Below are 20,572 nucleotides of genomic sequence, written 5' to 3'. Positions count from 1 at the left end.
ATGAAACTTTCGAAGAAAGATACAGAAGCCGATAAAAAGAAACTTTAAACATGTTCTGTTTACTGTTATCAGGAATATTCGAACAAATATTTTCCATACTGTAAAGCCTACAGGTGGACAGGTTCACGTTTATCCCAAACCACAAGAATTCGATCTAATATATCTTTTTAAAACATTTAGTGATTGAGTTTGCTATATTAAGCTATATTCTTTGGTTACAAGATGAAATGACATGTTATTGCTAATGACATTGACTCTAACATTCAGATGGCAGTTATGACTAGATGGCCAGCAGCATATAGAAGTTTTAGAACATAGAATCTATGGCACATTACTGGCCCTTCAGCCCACAATGTTGTACCAACCATGTAACCTACTCTAGAAACTGCCTAGAATTTCCCCAGTGCATACCCCTCTATTTTTCTAAGCTCCATGTACCTACCTAAGAGACTCCTGAAAGACCCTATTGTTCCACTTCCACCACCGCCGCTGCCAGCAGTGCATTCCACACACCCACCAGTCTCCGTGTGGAAAACTTACCCCTGACATCTCCTCTGTACCCTTTTTCAAGCACCTTAAAGTTATGCCTCCTCGTGTTAGCCATTTCAACCCTGGGAAAAGGCTTCTGGCTATCCACAAGATCAATGCCTTTCGTTATCTTATACACCTCTTTCAGGTCATCTCTCCTCTATCGCTCCAAGGAGAAAAGTCAGAGTTCACTCAACCTATTCTCATAAGGCATGCTCCCCAATCTAGGTAACATCCTTGTAAATCTCCTCTGCATTCTTTCTATAGTATCCACATCCTTGTAGTGATGTGACCAGAACTGAACGCAGTACTCCAAGTTGAGTCTGACCAGGGTCCTATATAGCTGCAACATTACCTCACGGCTCTTGAACTCAAACCCACGGTTGATGCATGCCAACACACCATACGCCTTCTAAACAACACTGTCAACCTGCACAGCAGCTTTTGAGTGTCCTGTGGACACAGACCCCAGAATCTCTCAGATCCTCCACACTGCCAAGAGTTTTAACATTAATATTATATTCTGTCTTCAAATTTGACCTACCAAAATGAACCACTTCACACTTATCAGGGTTGAAGTCCATCTGCCACTTCTCAGCCCAGTTCTGCATCCTATTGATGTCCCACTGTAACCTCTGACAACCCTCCAGACTATCCACAGCACCTCCAATCTTTGTGTCATCAAGCACACTTACTAACCCACCCTTCTACTTCTTCATCCAGGTCATTTATAAAAATCACAAAGTGGAGGGGTCCCAGAACAGATCCCTGCGCAACACCACTGGTCACCGACCTCCATGCAGAATATGAACCATCTACAACCACCCTTTGTTTTCTGTGGGCAAGCCAATTCTGGATCCACAAAGCAAGGTTTCCTTGGATCCCATACCTCCTTACTTTCTGAAGGAGCCTTTTATGGGGAACCTTATCAAATGCCTTACTGAAATCCATATGCACTACATCCACTGCTCTACCTTCATCAATGTGTTACATCCTCAGAGAATTCAATCAAGCTCGTAAGGCATGAACTGCCCTTGACAAAGCCATGCTGACTATCCCTAATTAGATGATATCTCTCCAAATGCTCAAGTCCTGTCTCTCAGGATCTTCTCCCAACAGCTTTCCCATGACTGAAGTCAGACTCAGTGGTCTATAATTTCCTGTGTTATCTCTACTCCCATTCTTGAACAAGGGAACAACATTTGCAACCCTCCAATCATCCGGTACGTCTCCCGTCCCTATTGATGATGCAAAGATCATCTTCATCGCAAGACGCTCAGCGATCAGTTTTGGGATGTTAACAGCATTTGGTATATATTCTGTTCAGTATTATCTACTGGAGTTCTGAACTACATTTCCAAATTTGTTAAATATTGAAACATTTTTAATTCTGTCATATTGTAGGATACTTTGGAGCTGTTCCATGTCATTCAGGAACTTACAAAAGCAAGTAGATCTAAAACTACGCAAGCCTTGGACTACAAGGCCCATTCATAGACTGAACTAATTTAATAAGATTCTGTATTTAATTTCATTTTTAAAAAATTTTTCCTTATTGTTTTGTACATTGTAACACACTTTTTTCCCTTTTTGTCATTGCAGCCTCGTTTGATGGAGAGAAGCATACAGTGAAGCTTCCATCTGTAAATAGTGTCTCATTTGTATTACGATTTCTGGAAAAACTCTGTTACAGTCTGCATTGTGAGAACCTTTTCAGCAGCCAGCCTTTCAGCCCATATATAGGAAATGCACATAGTCCAACAGAATATGAAAGAGTAAAATCAGGTAAAGAGCATTCAATTTTAATTATTGTTCTAAAGGTGAATGCAATATTACGTACTGCAGGGTATGATGCAAAATTACAAAATAATATGTCAAGAAATGGAATTAGATATACTAATAGTAATGACCATTCTTAGGAGCGAAGTTTTATTTTATTTTCAACAGTGATTGGAAATGAAGATAATTGGATCTTAAATTTTACTTCCATGACATGAGCTTAGTGATCTAGGAAGACAAGGCAATGCTTAAATAACTGTATTTATTTGTTTCATTTCATCTGTCTCATAACATTCATTTTGGGACATGGTATTAACAAGAATGTGATTTACGTAATAAAAAAAACACCGACAACTCTCAAATTAATAACACTTTTCAATCCAAAATAAAAAATTGGAGATGAACTTGGTTAATTTGTTACAAGATTTGGAGAACATGCCTATGAGAATAGTTAGAGTGAACTTGGCCTTTTCTCCCTGGAGTGACGGAAGATTAGAGGGGATGAGAGCTGATAGAGGTGTGTAAGATGATGAGAGGCATTGATCATGTGAATAGCCAGTGGCTTTGTCCTAGGGCTGAAATTGCTAACGTGAGATAATTTTAAAGTGCTTGGAAGTAGGTACAATGGTGATGTCAAAGGTAAGTTTTTCATGCAGAAAGTGGTGGGTTCATGAACTGCACTGCCAGCGAAGATGGTAGAAATGGATACAATAGAGTTTTTTAAGAGACTCTTAGATAGGTACATTGAACTTAGAAAAATAGAGGGCAATGCGGTAGAGAAATTCTAGGCAGTTTCTAGCGTAATTACATTGCAAAACATTGTGGGCCGAAAGGCCTGTAATGTGCTGTAGAGTTTTGTGTTTTTAAATCTTTCCATTTCTAATGGCGCTGACTTTTGGGGAAAGGCTTCCTTAGTTTGGTCGTGACTCTTGTGTAATGATTGCAGGTTTATCATAAATGCCCATTTTGATTATGAACTGTACTTCTGAACAAACAAACTTTGAGTCAATTTTGGACTGTTCTCGACAGCTGAAAGGTGCTATAGTGTACTATGGGTCAACCTTCTATAATCCGGCACCATTGGGACCTGAAGAGTGCCGGATTAGTGAAAATGCCGAATTACTGAAGGATCACATCAAGCAATAGCTAACCGTCTCATCATACCTTTAAAATAACAAAGGATTCAAAGGTTCATTTAATGTCAGAGAAATGTATACAATATACATCCTGAAATGCTTATTCTTCACAACCATCTACAAAAACAGAGGAATGCCCTGAAGAATGAACGACAGTTAAATATTAGAACCCCTAAGTTCCCCCCAGCTCCCCTTCCTCCCGCACATAAGCGGCAGCGAGCAACAATCCCCCCCCCTCCCCACGGGCAAAAAAAAGTGCACCCACTACCAGCACTCAGGCGTGAGCAAAGCGATAGCAAAGACACAGACTTGCAGTTACCCCAAAGACTACATTGCACTGGCAGTTACCGAGGGAATCCTCGTGAGTTTCTTTTCCTCCGCTTAGTAATATGCTTAAATTCAGTGGGTAGCCACATCTGATCTGAGTTGTAGGCAGAAGAGAATGGAGTGCTGGCTGGGCAACGCTGGAGGGCACTGTGCGACTGCTGGCAGGCAGGTGAGAAGGCGGACCAACCCAGCGCGCGCCAGCTCCCCCGCAGGAAAGCAAGCAGGAATTGCCTGTCTGTGCTTACAAGAGCGCGCCAACACGTGAACAGAACTAGCACAACTGAAACAATGCGCAGCAGACTGGTATGATTTGAAATCAGTGCAGATTATCGAAGGAACCGTATCACAGGTAGTCGGATGAGTGAAAGTTGACCTGTAATATGTTATTGACGTATTAATAGCGTAACAATACTTCTAAAGTACTATGTTACTAGAACAAATGCTACCCATCAAACAAATCAAGTATCGTACACTATTCCTGAAAGAGTTTTGTTTTTACTTTACCAACTGCATATTCGTTACATAATGAAGTTGCAGTTTGAATGTGGCTGGATAAATAGAGATCTGATTGCACAGATTATGAATAATGGAATTGTAGTATGTCTCCTTAAGTGTTATATTTTCTTTTCTGTGTGTGAACAAGATGCTGGTCACTATGTGAACCATAAATCATGGCATAATGGGAAAAATAAAGTCCTGGAGTTTGAAGACATCCATGAGCTATTGTCATTGGCACAGAAAAAAAGGATCTTGCAAACGCATGTGAAAAACTACCCTTCTTGAAGTTTGCTTTTAAAGAACTCTGAAGGCAATACCTCTAATACACCGTATCCATATATAACTGGATATGTACCTAATACTGTTTAGTCTGATCATAAGTGAATTGTCAATGTTAGAGGATTATTGGAACACAGTATATTCCTGGTACTTTAGCCACTCTTTAGCAAGGCCATTGATAAAGGTCCAGCATGATAGGCAAGTCATAATGTAGGATCCAGAGTGAGCAAACCAATTGAATACAAGATTGGCTTAGTGGAAGGAAGCAGAAAATGTTAGTGTAAGGTTAAAATTGGTGGCTGTGACCAGTGGTATGCCATAGGATTGGTGTTGGGTCCCCTGTTGTTTGTTGTTTATATTAATAATTTGGATGAGAATGTATTTGGCATGTTTAGTAACTTTGCAGGTGACACCAGAATTAGTAGTATAGGTGTCCGCCGCTTTTAGAACGTTCGCTTTACGAAACCTCACTGTTACGAAAGACCTACATTAGTTACCTGTTTTCACAAACAGAAGGTATTTTCACTGTTACGAAAAAAGGCAGCACGCGCCCTGAGTAGCCGCTCTCCCCCGGATTTAGAACGGCATTCTCGCTGGCATTGCTTAAACACGTGCCTGTGAGCAGCCGTTAGCAAGATGAGTTCTAAGTTATCGGAAAAGCCTGAAGGAGCTCGTAAGGGTGTTACACTTAGCGTAAAACTAGACAATTAATGGTTTTGATTGTGGTGAGCGAAGCAAGGACAAAGTGAGTTTGGCTTGTGGAAGTTGACGAAGATGATGTTGAAGAGGTTTTGGCATCCCATGACGAAGAACTGATAGATGAAGAGCTGATGCAATTGGAAGGGGAAAGGATAACAATCAAAACCGAATGCAGTAGCGAACGGATCAAAAGTGAAGTCATCCAGGAACTGAACGTGAAGCAACTGCGTGAGATTTTCGCTGCAATAATTGCAGAAAAGTACGACTTTAATTTTGAAAGGGTGTGTCGGTTTAGGGCATATTTGCAGGATAGTTTGTGTGCTTACAAAGAATTGTATGATAGAAAAATGCACGAGGCTAAGCAGTCAAGCAAGCCTTCCACATCAGCCACAGCAGACGACGAACCTCGACCTTCGACTATGAGGCAGGCAGACATAGAAGAAGATGACCTGCCCGCCCTGATGGAAACAGACGACGATGAGATGACACCCCAGTGTCCCACCACCCCAACCCCCGGGCCGCGGACAGATACCGATCCGCAAAGAATGCAGCAGTAGCCGGGACGCATCCAGCACATCTTTAAGAAAAAACGCCGAAATAAACAAGCTAATTAATTAGGTGCCGCCCGGCACTTAAATGTCGGCCCAGATCAGAGCCGATTGTGTCTCCTCTGATCTGGGACGACATTTACTTGCTGGGTGGCACCTAATTAATTAGCTTGTTTGTTTTGACTTTTTTCTTGAAGATGTGCTGGGTGCATCTGGGCTACTGCTGTATCCCTGCATTCTCCATGAATTGGTATCAGTTTGTTGCCCAGAGGGTGGGGGCCACTGCACCACACCAACCTCCGACGACTCGGCCTAACACACCATCAGTGTGCTCAGCGCTGTTCCAATTCCGGTAAGTGATACTACACTGTACATACATTATTTCTACTTTTTATCAGCTGTGTATTTTTACGTGTTATTTGGTATGATTTGGCAGCTTCATAGCTTAAAGGTTACTGGAGAGCGTTTGCGCCATGTTTCTGCCGAGAGCGCTTGCGTGAGATTTTCGCTACGGAGAACAGTGCAGCAATGATTGTGGAGAAGTATTTCTACTTTATATAGGCTGTGTATTCATCATATCATTCCTGCTTTTACTATATGTTACTGTTATTTTAGGTTTTATGTGTTATTTGGCATGATTTGGTAGGTTATTTTTGGGTCTGCGAATGCTCACAAAATTTTCCCATATAAATAAATGGTAATTGCTTCTTTGCTTTACGACATTCCGGCTTATGAACCGTTTCATAGGAATGCTGTACCTTCGGATGGCGGGGGAAACCTGTATAGTGGACTGTGAAGAGGGCTACCTAAAATCTAGATCAGCTGGGAGACTGGGCCAAGGAATGTCAGATAAAATTAATTTCAGATTTGTGTGAGGTGTTACATATTGGTAAGTTAAACCTGGGTAGGACTTGGTAAATGGTAGTGCTCTGGACCATGTTACACAACAGAGAAACCTAAGGAAACAGGCAAAGAGATCTCTAAAACTGGAGATATTGAAGACAAGCATGCCAAATATATTCTTCATCAGTCAAGGCACTGAGTACGGGAGTTGGGACATCATGTCACATCTCTACAAGTTGTTGGTGAAAGCACACTTGGAGTATGTGTGCAGTTCTGGCCACCTAGGCATAGGAAGGATGTCATTAAACTGGAAAGGTACAGGAAAGATTTATCAGGATGATACTGGGACTGTTGGGCTTTAGTATAGTAAAGCTTGAGCTTAGTAGGCTTGAAGGGTGACCTTCAAGGGTGTATAAAATCATGAGGGGCAAGGTAAATGGTCACAGTATTTTTCCTAAAAAGAATATAAGTTTAGTTTAATATTCCACAGAAGTTTCAGTAACTCAGACACAGGGTTAATAATCCAGAATCCCAACTTCATATCCCATCATGGCAACTGTGGAACTTAAAAAAAAATTACTCTTAATGATGACTATGGAATTTCCAGGTTCTTGCCCTTCAGGGTAGGAAATCTACCATCCCTGCCCAGTTTTGAATGTGTATGTTCGATGATAGACATCAATGTGATGGCCGCTTAATTGCTCACTGAAACTGCCCAACAGGCCACCTGTTTGTATCTTTATTGCAGTGTTAAAACGGAGTGGAGGTAAAACCAAATAGATTGCCCATCTTCAATCTAGGTATCAAATTCAGAAGCAAAAGCCGGCCAGTAAGGTGCGTAATCCGCCTCACAATTATCTGAGGATTGATGTCAAAATTGAGGAAGGTGAACCACAGACTTATCCAGTAACTATCTGACCTACAGTAGTTACAGCCACAGAATCATAACTTGTTCATAAAGTGCCGGATTCCCCCATCACAGTCTGGACCCGCTGGAATTGGCAGTATGGTGGTATACACGCGGAAGGGAGTTGCATGGGTCAAGCATGGGCAAAGAAAGCAACTGATTTCCCCCTTCTATCCTTAATAAATCAATATTGAACAATACCTTGAAAGTAGCAAGGGTACAGTGTATATTCTACATGTAGGCTCAACCACCATCACCAAGAGTTGCTTGGTAGCATGGCTATTCTAAGGGAATTTAGGTTTACAATTTTTCTTTTAGTTTATACTCTCACTGTGCATTGCACCATTTCCCTCAAAGAGTTAACAGTCCTTCAGTATCAAGAGAATGAAATATGACAACTTACAAAATTTGCTGTAGTAGTAGACAGTAATGCTGCATATTTTGTGGAAGAATATGAGAGGATAATTGGTGGCTACCAGACTTCCTGCAGTTTAAAAACTAAAGCATCGTCACTCAACCGTATTGTTTGAGGGAATCACATTTAACTTGGCTGGAGATTATTTGGCATTTAAGTAGATCCAATTCTCTCATATCATTTGTGTGAATATTTTGGAATATTCTTGTTGCTGTCAATCTAAGTGAGTTTTTGAAAGAACACAGTATTTCCCCATCCTGTGAAACTGAAATATAAAACAGATCAGGAAACATGTTTGGAGATAAATGATTACTATTTTAACATTAAAATGCTGCAAATGCAATGCATATTAGAAAAATGAGAAGTGGAGAAACAAATACAAGGGCAAGTGTGTGATAGAATGTAAGACAGGAGTCATTCAGACAAAATCATGATAGTATAAGGGGAGGGAAGGCATATTACCACTTAAGCAACCAAAGGTATTAGGAATGGGTCCAGGCGAATAGCATTGGGAATACTTTAAAACATTATTAGCCGCTGATGTCATTTTAAAAAAAGAACTGGTAATTACATAACCATGTGGAAATTGCTTGCAAGTTTATTGATGCTTTATCAACACAACCTTGAGCATGATTTTTAATTTGACTACATCAGGATTGAATACAGAGAAAATCCACATTAATTTCTGAAGTACGTTTGAGAACTTCCAGTCATCAATTTCTAACACTTTCAATGGACCTCAATGGCTGGTACACAACAAGTTGGTTTAAATAGATTTTAACGAGACCTCCTTTCTTGCTTGTTAACTTTCTGTTAGCTTTGGTTTACTGTTTTCAATGAATTTTGATTTCTAAAACCTGAACTTAATTTGCTTTAAATTAAGGTTCTCAAAATAGCATCATGGACCAGGTGAACAGAAGGTCACTGAATATGATTAAAATCTTTTTGCATTTAACAACAATGTGATTTCTTTCCTACCCCTTCAAAGCTTAAATTTATTTTCCAATAACTTCAAGTATTTTCTGACACCCGCCTTTCTATTGTGAGACATTTAATGCCATGAGTATTGAATGCTAAAGTGTTTCCAAACAGTATGTTCCTTGTGATAACCCTTAAAGCAGAATCAGCAACACATAATTGTGAATATCCCTGTTGAAAGGAAGCAATTGCAAATTGAAGATGATGCAGATGCAAGACATTAAATTAAAGGTTAAATTAAATATGTCTTCCTGATAGTGGTTTTGTCACACTCTTGTTCTCCTGACCTGGAATAACTAATAATTAAGAGCCATCCATTCTGCTTAATGTGATCCTGATCGCAGTTTATGTACCACCAAAGGCAGATGTTAAGCAAGCACTTAATGTATTGAGTGTGGCAATTAGCAAGCAAGAAACAGCCTACCCCAATGCCTGACAAATCATTGCTGGGAACTTGAATCAAGTTTGCTTGAAGAAATCTCTCTGCCCAATTATCGTTATCACCTGCAGCACCAGGGGTCCCAACAAACTCGACCACTGTTTCACCATGATAGGAATGCCTGCTGATCATTCCCTAGACTGCATTTTGGGAAATTTGATCATCTGGTTGTCCTCTTCCTACCTGCATACAGGCAGAGACTAAATAGCAAGGCTCCGGAGGTAAGGATAACTATGAGGTGGGTGCAGGAGGCAGAGCAGCAGCTGCAGGATTGCTTTGATTTGGTGGACTAGGCTATATTCAAAGACCCAACAGAGGATCTGAACAAATACATCATGGTTGACACAGACTTTATAAAATTACTCGAGGATGAGTATGGTCCCACACAATCATCCAAACTCTTCCACAACTAAAACCCCTGGGTGAACTAAGGGATTGAGAATCAGCTGAGGGCCAGATCAATGGCGTGCAGGTTTGGCGAGCAAGTAAAATGCAAGATGTCCAGGTATGACCTCTGGAAAGCCAAGTCACATGCAAAGTGGCAATTCTGAACCAAGTTTGAATCACAGAAGGATGCTCAACAGCTATGGTAGGGCTTGAATGCTATCACCTCTTACAAATTAAAACCAAGCGACATATGTGACAAAAAGATCTTGCTCTCAGATGAGCTCAATGCCTGTTATACTTGCTTTGACTGACAAAACATGGCACCTTCACGAGCTCCCACTGCCCCTGATGACCCTGTGATTTCAGTCTCTTGAAGCTGACGTGAGAGCATCTTTCAGGTAGTGAACCCGCCAAAAGCATCTAGCCCAGATGGTATACCTGGCTGAGCAACGAAGACCTGTACGGATCAACTAGCTGGAGTGTTTACTGATAACCTTTAACCTCTTGCTTCAGCAGTCTGAAGTCCCTACCTGCTTTAAGCAGGTTTCAATCATACCAGTGCCCAAAAAGAACATTGTAACCTGTCTCATTCACGATCGTTCATCAGCACTTCCATCCACTTTGAAGTGCTTTGAGAGGTTGGTGATAAAAATACATCAACTCCTGCCCGAGGAGCAACTCGTATCCGCTTCAATTTACCTAGCATCACAATAGGTCAGCAGCATTTCAATAGCTCTTCACTCAACCTAGAGCATCTGGACAGTGAAGATGCATTCATCAGAATGTTTTTCATAGATTACAGCCTTGAATTCTACTCGACTCCCCTTTCAAAATGAATTATTAAGCTCCAAGACCTATGCTTCAATGCCTTCTGGATCCTTGACTTCTTCATTTGCAGACCCCAGTTCGTTCGGATTGGCAACAATATTCCCTCCACAATTTCCATCAGTACAGGTGCACCCCAAGACTATGTGCTTAACCCCTACTCTATTCTCTTTATACGTATGTCTATGAGGATAAATACAGCTCAAATGCTGTATTTAAGTTTGCTGATGACACCACTGATGCTGCCCAAATCAAAGGTGGTGTCAAATCAGCATATAGGAGAGAGATTGAAAATCTGGCAGAATGCCACAACAACCTCACTTGATGCCAGCAAAACCAAAGAGCTGATTATTGACTACAGGAGGAGGAAACTAAGGGTCTATGAAACAGTCCTCATCAGGGGATCAGAGGTGGAGAGTGTCAGTAAATATAAACTCCTTGGCGTTATCATTTCAGAAGATCTGTCCAGGACATAAGGGCTGTTACAAAGAAGGCACAGCACAGCACCTCTACTTTCTTAGAATTTTGCCAAGATTTGTCATGTCATCTAAAACTTTAACAAACTTCTATAGATGCATGGTGGAGAGTATACTGACTGCATCATGGTCTGGTATGGAAATATGAATGCCCTTGATTGGAAAATCCTGCAAAAATAGTAGATTCAGTTCATCATAGGTAAAGCCCTACCCATCGTTGAGCACATCTATGAGGTGTGCTATCATAGGAAAGCAGTATCCATCAAGGACTTTCTTTATCCATGCCATGCTCTCTTCTCACTGTTGCCATCAGGAAGAAAGCACAGGAACCTCAGGACCCACACTGCCCCTCAACCGTCAAGCTCCTGAATCAGAGTGGATGACTTCATTCACCACAATATGAACTGATTCCACAATATATGGGCTCAATTTGAAGGATCTTACAACTCTTGTTCTCAATATTTATTACTTATTATTTTGTTTTTTTTTTCCCTTTGTTGTTATTTACATACGAGGGGTGATTAATAAGTTTGTGGCCTAGGGTAGAAGGAGACAATTTTAGAAAACCTAGGCACATTTATTTTTCTTACATTGTAGAAGTGGTCCACAGCAGGGGCGATTAAGTTCGTGGCCTAAGGTAGAAGGAGATGAGTTATTAACTTCAAACTTTCTGCATTATCACTTAAAGAGACAAACTGCATGTGCATGTAATGAGAGCTGTATAACCCTACCTTGGGCCATGAACTTATCAGTCACTTGTGCTGTGGACCACCTGGAGTCCAAGACACTCTTGTTACGTGCACATGCAGTTCAAATCTTTGAGTGATAATGCAGAAAGTTTGAAATTAATAACTCAACTCCTTCTACCTTAGGTCACAAACTTATCAATCACCCCTGCCGTGGACCACTTCTACAAAGAAGGGATCTGTATGCTCCACAACCGCTGGACTGAGTGTGTACATGTAGGAGGGGACTATGTTGAAAAATAAATGTGCTAGGTTTTCTAAAATTGATTCCTTCTACCTTAGGCCATGAACTTATCAATCACCCCTCGTAATTTGTTGTCTTTTGCTCATGGTCTTCATTGTGTGCAGTTTTCCATTGACTCTTTTGTACAGTCGGCCTTCCTTATCTGCGAGTTCCGCATGCGCGAATTCAATCAACCGCAAATCGGGAAAACCCGGAAGTTCTCTCTCCAGCACTCGTTCGAGCATTGTTCGCCTCGTGTCTCGTTCGTTTGCTACTTTGTTTCTGTGAAAAAATGGCTCCTAAAAAACAATTACGTGGTCAAAGCAATTCCTCAAAGGCTAAGAGGGAACATAAAGTGCTATCTCTCGCCGAGAAATTAGAAATATTAGATTTTCTGAAAAGTCGCATTCCGAAGTGGGCCGTAAGAACGAATCGAGCATTCTCACAATAAAGCAGAAAGAAGCTGAAATTCGTGGAAGTGTTAGTGCTAGGGATAGCTGGCTGGCTGGCTATGTAAAGTGTTACAGCCTCAAGAACTTAAAGATTACAGGAGAATCGGGATCGGCTGATGCCAAGGCAGCATCAGCGTTCCCAGAAGAGCTAAGATGGTTGCGCCTGTACTGAACATGTGCAGACATTTTTTTCTTGTTATTATTCCCTAAACAATACAGTATAACAACTATTTACTTAGCATTTACATTGTATTAGATATTATATATCAATGGAACAGAAACACTGCGGGCGGCGGGTCCTGTGCTGCCCTGGGTCCTAAAGTTCACCCGCACTGTGACAGGTTAAATAAGGGACTTGAGCATCCGCGTTTTTTGGTATTCGCGGGGGGTCTCAGAAACAATCCCTCGTGGATAAGGAGGGCCAATTGTATTTCTTTGTATTTGCTGTGAATACCTGCAAGAAAATGAATCTCGGTATTATGTGGTGATGTTACATATACTTAGATAATAAATTTACTTCGAACTTTGTTAAGCATGAACATTGCACTGTATGTATGTGGTTCAGTAGAACATTTACACTAAAGATTATTGAGGTATTTCACAAAATAAGTTCTGTTTTTACTGTCTGTATATGGTAAATGTCTTAAAGAGTCTGGATTTTTTTCTAGCGTCATTTGTCATAAGCTCCCGATTCACGTTACAAGTAATTAGATTTATGAGATTAATATATATGATTTACTGGTGAATAGTCAAAGATTTGGAACATAAGTTATATCAACATACCTCGTTGATGGTTCACATGCACAGGGAAATTGGTATTTTTAATGGTGTTGCTCTTAATGAAAAATATGCAGTTGCATTCACTCATTCCACCAATGCAAAGAGGTTTCACTATGATGTGGCTTAACTTGTTGTTTATCCTGCAACCAAAATTAGCTCTGCCATAAACTAGGAAAACTTCTAATATGCTAGATTTGAGAGTTGGCAAACCAAGAAGAACCCATATTTTTCCAGCTTGTGTCAAAAGCGCTTAGGATCTGCAGGTGCATTTTAAACACCAATTTCAATAATTAAGTAGTAGGACTGAGTCACAGATGTTGACTTGTAATTCCGTGCATGTTTACATTTTAGTATGTAAATTTCCTTGCATAGATACGTAAATCACTATTGTTGTGACAATCCAGTCACAAGCCTAGCCACAGTTCAAAGACGTATCAGTTAGGAGGTTAATTGGCTGTTGTAAAATGTCCGGTTATTAAGCTACTGTTAAATACGTGGGCTGCTGGGCATTGTAGCTCAGTGGCTCAGAAGAGCCTGTTCTGCACTGTATCTCTAAGTAAGTAAAATAATTCTTTGCCCTTTCAAGTCAAGTCACTTTTTATTGTCATTTCGACCATAACTGCTGGTACAGTACACAGTAAAAACGAGACAATGTTTTTCAGGACCATGATGCTACATGAACAATACAAAAACTACACTGAACTACGTAAAACAACACAAAACTACACTAGACTACAGACCTACCCAGGACTGCATAAAGTGCACAAAACAGTGCAGGCATTACAATAAATATAAACAAGACAATAGGCACAGTAGAGGGCAGTATGTTGGTGTCAGTCCAGGCTCTGGATATTGAGGAGTCTGATGGCTTGGGGGAAGAAACTGTTACATAGTCTGGTCGTGAGAGCCCGAATGCTTCAGTGCCTTTTGCCAGATGGCAGGAGGGAGAAGAGTTTATATGAGGGGTGCGTGGTATCCTTCATAATGCTGTTTGCTTTACTGATGCAGTGTGTGGTGTAAATGTCTGTAATGGTGAGAAGAGAGACCCTGATGATCTTCTCAGCTGACCTCACTATCCACTGTAGGGTCTTGCGATCCGAGATGGTGCAATTTCCAAACCTGGCAGTGATGCAGCTGCCCAGGATGCTCTCAATACAACCTCTGTAGAGTGTGGTGAGGATGGGGGGTGGGAAATGGACTTTTCTCAGCCTTCGCAGAAAGTAGAGATGCTGCTCGGCTTTCTTTGCTATGGAACTGGTGTTGAGGAACCAGGTGAGATTCTCCGTCAGGTGAACACCAAGAAATTTGGTGCTCTTAACAATCTCTACGGAGGATTCGTCAATGTTCAGCGGAGAGTGGTCGCTCCGTGTCCTCCTGACGTCAACAACCATCTCTTTGGTTTTGTTCACATTCAGAAACGGGTTGTTGGCTCTGCACCAGTCCATTAGGTGTTGCACCTCCTCTCTGTATGCTGACTCATCATTCTTGCTGATGAGACCCACCACGGTTGTGTCATCGGCGAACTTGATGATGTGTTTCGAACTGTGTGTTGCAGCGCAGTCGTGGGTCAGCAGAGTGAACAGCAGTGGACTGAGCACACAGCCCTGGGGGGCCCTTGTGCTCAGTATGATGGTGCTGGAGATGCTGCTTCCAGTCTGGACTGACTGAAGTCTCCCAGTCAGGAAGTCTAGGATCCAGTTGCAGAGGAAGGTGTTCAGGCCCAGTAGGCTCAGCTTTCCAGTCAGTTTCTGAGGAATGATTGTGTTGAATGCTGAGCTGAAGTCTATGAACAGCATTCGAACATATATGTCTTTTTTGTCCAGGTGGGTTAGGGCCAGGTGGAGGGTGATGCCAATGGCATCATCTGTTGAACGGTTGGGACGGTACACGAACTGCAGGTGGTCCAGTGAGGGGGGCAGCAGGGTCTTGATGTGCCTCATGCCGAGCCTCTCGAAACACTTCATGATGGTGGATGTGAGTGCGACGGGACGATAGTCGTTGAGGCAGGACACTGAAGGTTTCTTCGGCATGGGGACGATGATGGCGGCCTTGATGCATGTAGGAATGATGGTGCTGCTCAGGGAGATGTTGAAGATGTCAGTGAAAATCTCAGCTAGCTGGTCTGCACATCCTCTAAACACTCTGCCAGGAATATTGTCTGGTCCAGCAGCCTTCCATGGGTTGACCCTGCACAGGGTTCTCCTCACGTTGGCCACGGTAAGACACAGCACCTGGTCATTTGGAGGAGGGGTGATCTTCCTCACCGCCACGTCATTTTCCGCCTCAAAACGAGCGTAGAAGTTATCCAATGCGTCTGGGAGGGCGGCATCACCAACACAGGCAGGTGGTGTTGTCTTGTAGTTGGTGATGTCCTGAATGACCTTCCACATCCGCCGCGTGTCGCCGCTGTCCTGGAAGTGGCTGTGGATTCGCTGGGCGTGTGCATGCTTTGCCCCTCTGATGTCCCGGAACAGTTTGGCCCTCACTGTTGTTAGGGCTGCCTTGTCAGCCCCTCTGAAGACGGAGTCACGGGTCCTCAGCAGCGCATGCACCTCTGTGGTCATCCATGGCTTCTGGTTAGTGCGTGTAGTGCTTTGTTGCTCTGGAGCTCCTTGTCCATCAGCCCCTCAAAGCATATAAATGTATTACAGCACCTCAGACACTCAAAACATCTCAAACAAATGCAGCATTCATGTCATTAAAGCACCCTCAAACTATCCATAAACTCAAGTTCACCAATTACTTTTTATTCAGTGAATCAGACTTTTACGGGTCCACCCTCATCAGAGCCATAAAATTACAATAAGTTGAGAGAACAATAGACCACAACGTAGTTCCAGCCAGTACACCTACATGGGACATCAAATGAATGGAGTATTGCAGACCTGTAGGCACAAAACCTCAAATCCAACTCTAACCACATCTCATCCATAAAAGCCATGAAATCATAGGGAACCTATGAACATCTGAAATTATTACAAATACATAACCTCTTAAAGCAGAAATTGTCGCAGCTCCATGGATCTATAAACTATACCAAATTAGTATGTAATCTTAGGCTGTTAAAAGCACCTCAACCAATTTAAGAATCCAAGTACCAAAAACACCCCCAAACTGTGATTCTGCCTCATATTACAGGTTTCCCCCACCATCCGAAGGTAGAGCGCTCCTATGAAAGGGTTCGTAAGCCAGAATGTCATAAAGCGAAGAAGCAATTACCATTTATTTATATGGGAAAATTTTGTGAGCGTTCACAGACCCCAAAAATAACCTACCAAATCATGCCAAATAACACACAAAACCTAAAATAACAGTAACATATAGTAAAAGCAGGAATGATATAATAAATATACAGCCTAGTATAAAGTAGAAATACTTTTCTACAACCATTGCCTGCACTGTTCGCTGTAGCGAAAATCTTACACAAGCGCTCTTGGCAGAAACATGGCGCAAGCGCTCTCCAGTAACCTTTAAGCTATGAAGCTGCCAAATCATACCAAATAACACATAAAAATATACAGCCAATATAAAGTAGAAATAATGTATGTACAGTGTAGTATCACTTACGGGAATCGGGAAGACAATGCCGAGCACACTGATGATGGTGTGTTAGGCTGAGTCGTCGCAGGTTGGGGTGGTGCAGTGGCCCCCACCCTCCAGGCCGCCGACTGATACATTGCCGCGAAGAATGCAGTGGTACAGAGGTAGCCGGGAGGCACACAGCACATCTTTAAGAAAAAAGCCGAAATAAACATGCTAATTAATTAGGTGTCGCCTGGCACGTAACTGTCAGACCAGATCAGAGGTGATTGTCGATTGCGTCGCCTCTGATCTGGGCCGATGTTTACGTGCCAGGCGGCACCTAATTAATTAGCATGTTTATTTCGGCTTTTTTCTTAAAAGATGTGCTGGGTGCCGCCTGGCTACCGCTGCATTCTCCACGAATCGGTATCTGTCCGCGGCCTGGAGGTTGGAGTGGTGGGACACTGGGGTGTCATCTCATCATCCTCTGTTTCCATTAGGGCAGGCAGCTCATCTTCTCCTATGTCTGCCTGCCTTGATGTCGAGGTTCGTCATCTGATGTGGAAGGCTTGCTTGACTGCTTAGTCTCGCGCATTTTCTATCATACAGTTCTTTGTAAGCACTCAAACCAGCTTGCAAATATGCCCTAAACCGACGTACCCTTTCAAAATTAAAGTCGTACTTTATCATTGCAGCGAAAATCTCACGCACTTGCTTCACGTTCGGTTCACTACTGCATTCGGTTTCGATTGTTATCCTTTCCTCTTCCAATTGCATGAGCTCTTCATCTATGAAATCTTGGTCATGGGATGCCAAAACCTCTTCAGCATCATCTACGTCAACTTTCACAAGCCAAACTCACTTTGTCCTTACTTCATTCACCATGTTTGAAACGCTTAATTATGTCTAGTTTTGTGCTAAGTGTAACACCCTTACGAGCTCTTTTAGGCTTTTCCGATACCTTAGAACTCATCTTGCAAACGGCTGGTCACAGACACGTGTTTAGCAATGCCGGCTAGAATGCCGTTCCGAATCTGGGGAAGAGTGGCTGCTCGGGGCGCGCGGCGCGCTGGTTTTTTCCCGCACGCTGCCTTTTTTCATAACAGTGAAAACACCTTCTGTTAGCGAAAACAGGTAACTAATGTAGGTCTTTCGTAACAGTGAGGTTTCGTAAAGCAAACGTTTGAAAAGCAGGGGACACCTGCAGTATTGCAGCCTAAGTAAATAAACAACAGCAGGATTATTATAAAACATCATCCATACCAGCAGTTTGAAGTAAAACAGCACTTCAGACCCATGGTGTATACCATACTGCAACAAAAGTGAGGACTCTGAAGCACCTCAAAATAATAGAACATTATAGGCTCATAATTCACTCTAAAGTAATGTAGTATATCAGAAACACGAAGCCCATTAAATTAATGTAGTTCTTCAGAATCATAGAACACCCCAAAAATGCAACATCTCACACAAGTCATGCAGTCGTACATGCATAATTTAATTACATATGTATTGTACAGCATTAGATTATCCATGCACTACTTGCATTTAAGATGCATCAAAAAAATTGAGTACCTTAAATGCACAGCACTGAAACATTTACAGCAATTCAGACAATAAGGCACCAGAAATGCATAAATTGCACAAGCTAATGCAGCATCTTGGATCAATAAACATTTAGGGCAATGAACCCTTAAAATGCTTTTAAATAATAAACCTATCAAGACCTATAAAATGCAAATAAATTTAGAGGACCTCAGCTTCACAAGTTTGCTGAAATTAATATGAAAATGATTTTGCAAGCTTGAACCATTAACCTGCAGAACAATATATACCCTTAAAAGAGTGGAAACTTGTACCACTTCAGATGCATCAGGTTCGATCCATTATGCTATTAGAACTACGAGTACTACAGTATTGAAGAACCAAGATCAGCATTGTAATACACACAAACTGCAACTGTTTGTTGATTCAAGGGCCGACTTGTGCCACTGCACATTAGTATTACAACTATATACTAATAATATTTTAACAGATCCATGTATGCGTTTTAGATCTACAAAAGAAACAGAAATTGCCTTAAATATATTTGAACGTTTTTAAAAACTGCTGCTTTAATAAACAGTTTTAATGAATATTTAAAGCATCATGAATCATAGAAAAGTTTTGAAATTGACAAACATGCCTTTGAAGGAAGCAGTACTTACTCTAAACATAGTAGCAAGATAGCTCAGTTTCTCTTTTTGAACACTTGTGTTGAGTTTAGGATGAAAGCGTAGCCCGCAGACTCCACTTTCACTTGACAACAGCTTGCTTTTTATAATATTCAGATGCACAAAACTGTCAATCTTGTGAAATAGTTTTAACTGTGGTATTGGGTCTCTAGGAACTGCATTAGTGTATGGAAAGTGAATGAACTGCTGAGACATGAAAAGTTTTGTACTGTGTTGATGTAAACCTAACAATTATAGCTACAGAGAATATTAAGTCACAGTTATTGTTCTCTAAAAGCAATTTGAATTTAAATTTACCCCGTGCTTCTCAGTTTCATATCAATGTTACAAAGCATTTACTTAAAAGTTAAGTTTGTTCATTTGAAAATGATATTAATATCTGACTTTTTGTGGAAAGATGATGCAAAATTTAATACAGAATCTAGTACCATTTTTAAATTCACCTGATCCACGTGGTTATGTTCAAGTGATATTGATTACAAGTGAGAGCCTCTTGTGTCACAGTATCTTTTTAATTTAATGGATCAAAATGCACTGTTTGCAATGATTTTTTTCACTATTACATTCTGTAAGCAATTGGTGTGGAGTGCTTTAATTTCAAATGAAATGGAGGAATGTTATTTTTGAACAAGGATACTTTTGAAGTTCTAATCTAAGCTGTAGTTAGATTAACTAGAGGTACAATATGCAATATGAAGATTTAGTAATTGGATCCTCATACATGCCTCACTATGTCTCTCTTGTCAATTAATACTACTATGCAGTAAAGTTCTTAAATTGGAACTAGAGGTGCAGAGACTGAACTTCTCAATTGTTAGTTTATGTGGTGAGTTGCAGTTTTAGAAAGCTGATACAAGTTGAGTTAAAGCTTTTAAATAGGAACTGGATTAACTCTTGTTTTTTTTTCCTTCTGGGTAGATAGCTCTGAATAACCAAGATAGTTCCGAAGCAAAAAATAGGCAACTTGTCAAATTTATTACTTTTAAGTCTACATTCAGTCTGAGATTCAGTATTCTATTGAAGTTAATGGTGTGACTGATGTAATATATTCATGACAATATTGCAATTCTTTCCCTTAGCCAAAGAAGAGATATCAGATCCTGCTACACTAAGCAGGGGACTAAAACGATTTCCACAGGAATCTCCACCATATACTGCTCCCCTCTCCCCAAAGCTTCCCAGAGCAGAATCTTATCCTTCTGAAGGTACTGTACTTTTTACTGAAGGTGATCTATTAATTACTGAATATGAATTGTATTTAGATTAAATGAGTTTAACTTGAATACAAAGTAATATATTTACCCTGATGAACATTCTTCCCCTTTTTGTGTGCTGGTTTTGCTTAGTTGCCTGAGTTGCCATTTTGAATCCTAAAGAGGTATCCACAAGTACGTAACTTAAAGTTGGAATTTTTATGTTATTGCATCCATTTTCTCCATTTGGTAGCAATTAACATTGCAGTAGATGTAGTTCAGTTTTTCCTTACCATGAATACATACTATTTTATAAACAGTGAGGAGGAGGCTGAAGTTAGTTGATCTGTCTCCATTA

The 20,572-nt window shown here is 41.1% G+C and overlaps 1 protein-coding gene across 4 annotated transcripts in view; it reads left to right on the top strand.

The window, feature by feature from the left end:
• scml2 (Scm polycomb group protein like 2) overlaps positions 1-20,572 on the top strand; it is a 140,550-nt gene that overhangs the window by 87,068 nt on the left and 32,910 nt on the right. For all 4 annotated transcript variants that reach the window (XM_072260718.1, XM_072260721.1, XM_072260722.1 and 1 more), the window contains 2 exons: positions 2,131-2,313; positions 20,101-20,226. In XM_072260718.1, the coding sequence (XP_072116819.1) occupies positions 2,131-2,313; positions 20,101-20,226 (309 nt within the window). The remainder of the gene's footprint in view (positions 1-2,130; positions 2,314-20,100; positions 20,227-20,572) is intronic.

Source organism: Mobula birostris, chromosome 6 (assembly GCF_030028105.1).
Source record: "Mobula birostris isolate sMobBir1 chromosome 6, sMobBir1.hap1, whole genome shotgun sequence".
NCBI classification, from domain to species: Eukaryota; Metazoa; Chordata; class Chondrichthyes; order Myliobatiformes; family Myliobatidae; genus Mobula; species Mobula birostris.
The sequence above is the reverse complement of the archived record's forward strand: the minus strand, read 5'-3'. Positions and strand labels throughout refer to the sequence as shown.